Source organism: Xenopus laevis, chromosome 1S, assembly GCF_017654675.1.
Source record: "Xenopus laevis strain J_2021 chromosome 1S, Xenopus_laevis_v10.1, whole genome shotgun sequence".
Classification (NCBI taxonomy): domain Eukaryota; kingdom Metazoa; phylum Chordata; class Amphibia; order Anura; family Pipidae; genus Xenopus; species Xenopus laevis.
The window spans coordinates 2,063,123-2,065,031 of record NC_054372.1 but is presented as its reverse complement, the minus strand read 5'-3'; the positions used below and the strand labels follow the sequence as shown (position 1 = coordinate 2,065,031).

At 36.8% G+C, this 1,909-nt stretch overlaps 1 protein-coding gene across 1 annotated transcript; it reads right to left on the bottom strand.

Annotated features, from left to right (window-relative positions):
• Positions 1-670: 670 nt before the first annotated feature.
• LOC121398273 (vomeronasal type-2 receptor 26-like) lies at positions 671-1,592 on the bottom strand. Its single transcript, XM_041577268.1, has one exon. It carries the CDS (start codon positions 1,590-1,592, stop codon positions 687-689), a length of 906 nt encoding a protein of 301 aa, XP_041433202.1. The 3' UTR covers positions 671-686.
• Positions 1,593-1,909: the final 317 nt, after the last annotated feature.

Below are 1,909 nucleotides of genomic sequence, written 5' to 3'. Positions count from 1 at the left end.
CTCTGGTTTTTTACACTTATTTATTATTAGATTTTCACGAAAATTTGCTTTGCGGGAAAAAAAATCTGATTTGCACGAATTATTCATCCAATTTTCATGATTTTTTCGTAATTTTCACCGAAACCCAGCGCACATCAAAAAATCATTGGGACTTCGCCCATTAACTTATATGCAACCTCGACAGGTCTGAGATGCCGGCTTTTCAGATTCTGACTTTTCCATCCTCTAGGTTTAATAAATTCCAGAAAATTTGTGATTTTTTTAAAAGTCAGATTTTATATATATAAAAAAAACGAATTTTTCGTGATTTTTGCATTTTGAGTTTAGTAAATAAACCCCTTAGTTCGAATGCATGAGTACTGAGGCAATCACATTTTTTTCTTCTGTAATTCCAAAATGAACTTATTTGGGTTTTGTCCATGAGCATATTAAAATAGGGGTTCATTTTTATATGTTCCTACTGCAAGGGTTCATTCTCAAAGCACATCACAGGCTATATTAATAATATGGTATCATGTGTACAGAGCACTGAGAGAGGATAAAAACTATATAGCCTTGCCTCAAGGTAAGGACTAGGCTATATAGCATGATTGCTCCATTGGTACTCCCAAACTTAGAGGATACAAAAACATGGCAGTTCACACTTGTCTACTTCAAACCCAGTCCTGCACTTGGTAAATTAGCCGTTATGTATTACTTTTTCCCAACAAATATTGTTTTGTGTTCATCTCTGGTTTGAATAATATTATGTAACATTTGGGTAGAAATATACAGAAGAGAAGACCAGAGCTTGAAGAGATTATGGCAAATATCTCCACTGCCACCATGTATTTGCCTTTGGTGCTCAGATAGGCCGGGATCATTGTGATCCAAACACTGCAGAAGAGCAACATGCTGAAAGTGATGTACTTGGCCTCATTAAAACTGTCCGGTAATGTCCGAGCCAAGAAAGCTACAATGAAACTCACAGATGCCAACAATCCCATGTAGGAGAGGACAATATAGAAGGCAACTACTGAGCCCTCATTGCACTGAATGATGATTTTTCCAGGTTCAGAATGAATATTGTGCTCCACATATGGAGGTGAAATGACTAACCATATAACACTAATCAGACACTGAATTAATGAGCAAATAAAAACAAGCACGTTTGCCACTTTTACCCCAACCCATTTTCTCCAGGGGCTCCCAGGCTTAGTGGCTTTGAATGAAATGCAAACCATTATAGTCTTTGCCAAAACACATGATACAGCAATGCAGAAGGAAATTCCAAAAGAGGTTTGCCGGAGCATGCAGGTTATATCAGTAGGTTGGCCAAGGAACAGAAATACAGAGAGGAAGCTCAGCTTGATGGAGACAAGGAGAATAAAGCTCAGATTTCGATTATTGGCTTTCACTACTGGAGTGTCTTGAAATGAAATAAAGATTCCCAGTATAACTGCTGCCATTATAAAAAGCACAATATATATGATAATAAAGGCTAGAGTTATGGAATCATCTTCATAGGAAAGAAATTCAATATGCTTCTCAATACACATGGTTTTCTCCTGATTTGGCCATTCATTGTCTTCACATTTGAGACAGTTTTCCATATCTGAAACAAATGCAAATACATAGTATATCTTTATATCATATATACACATTTGTACTGTAAATCTCTCTCTCTCTCTCTCTCTCTCTCTCTCTCTCTCTTTCTCTCTCTCTCTCTCTCTCTCTCTCTCTCTCTCTCTCTCTCTCTATCATCTATCTATCAAATATAAGTATGTAAGTCAAGGGATCATACAAGTATTACTGTTCTGAAAAAAATAGGGTTATTATGAAGCAGTGAGGCAGTAATGTCAACTTATAAGCAGATGCACCTTGTGTGAGTTTTATTTCCTTCAGACAATTGAGGGGAGACATTGCAGAC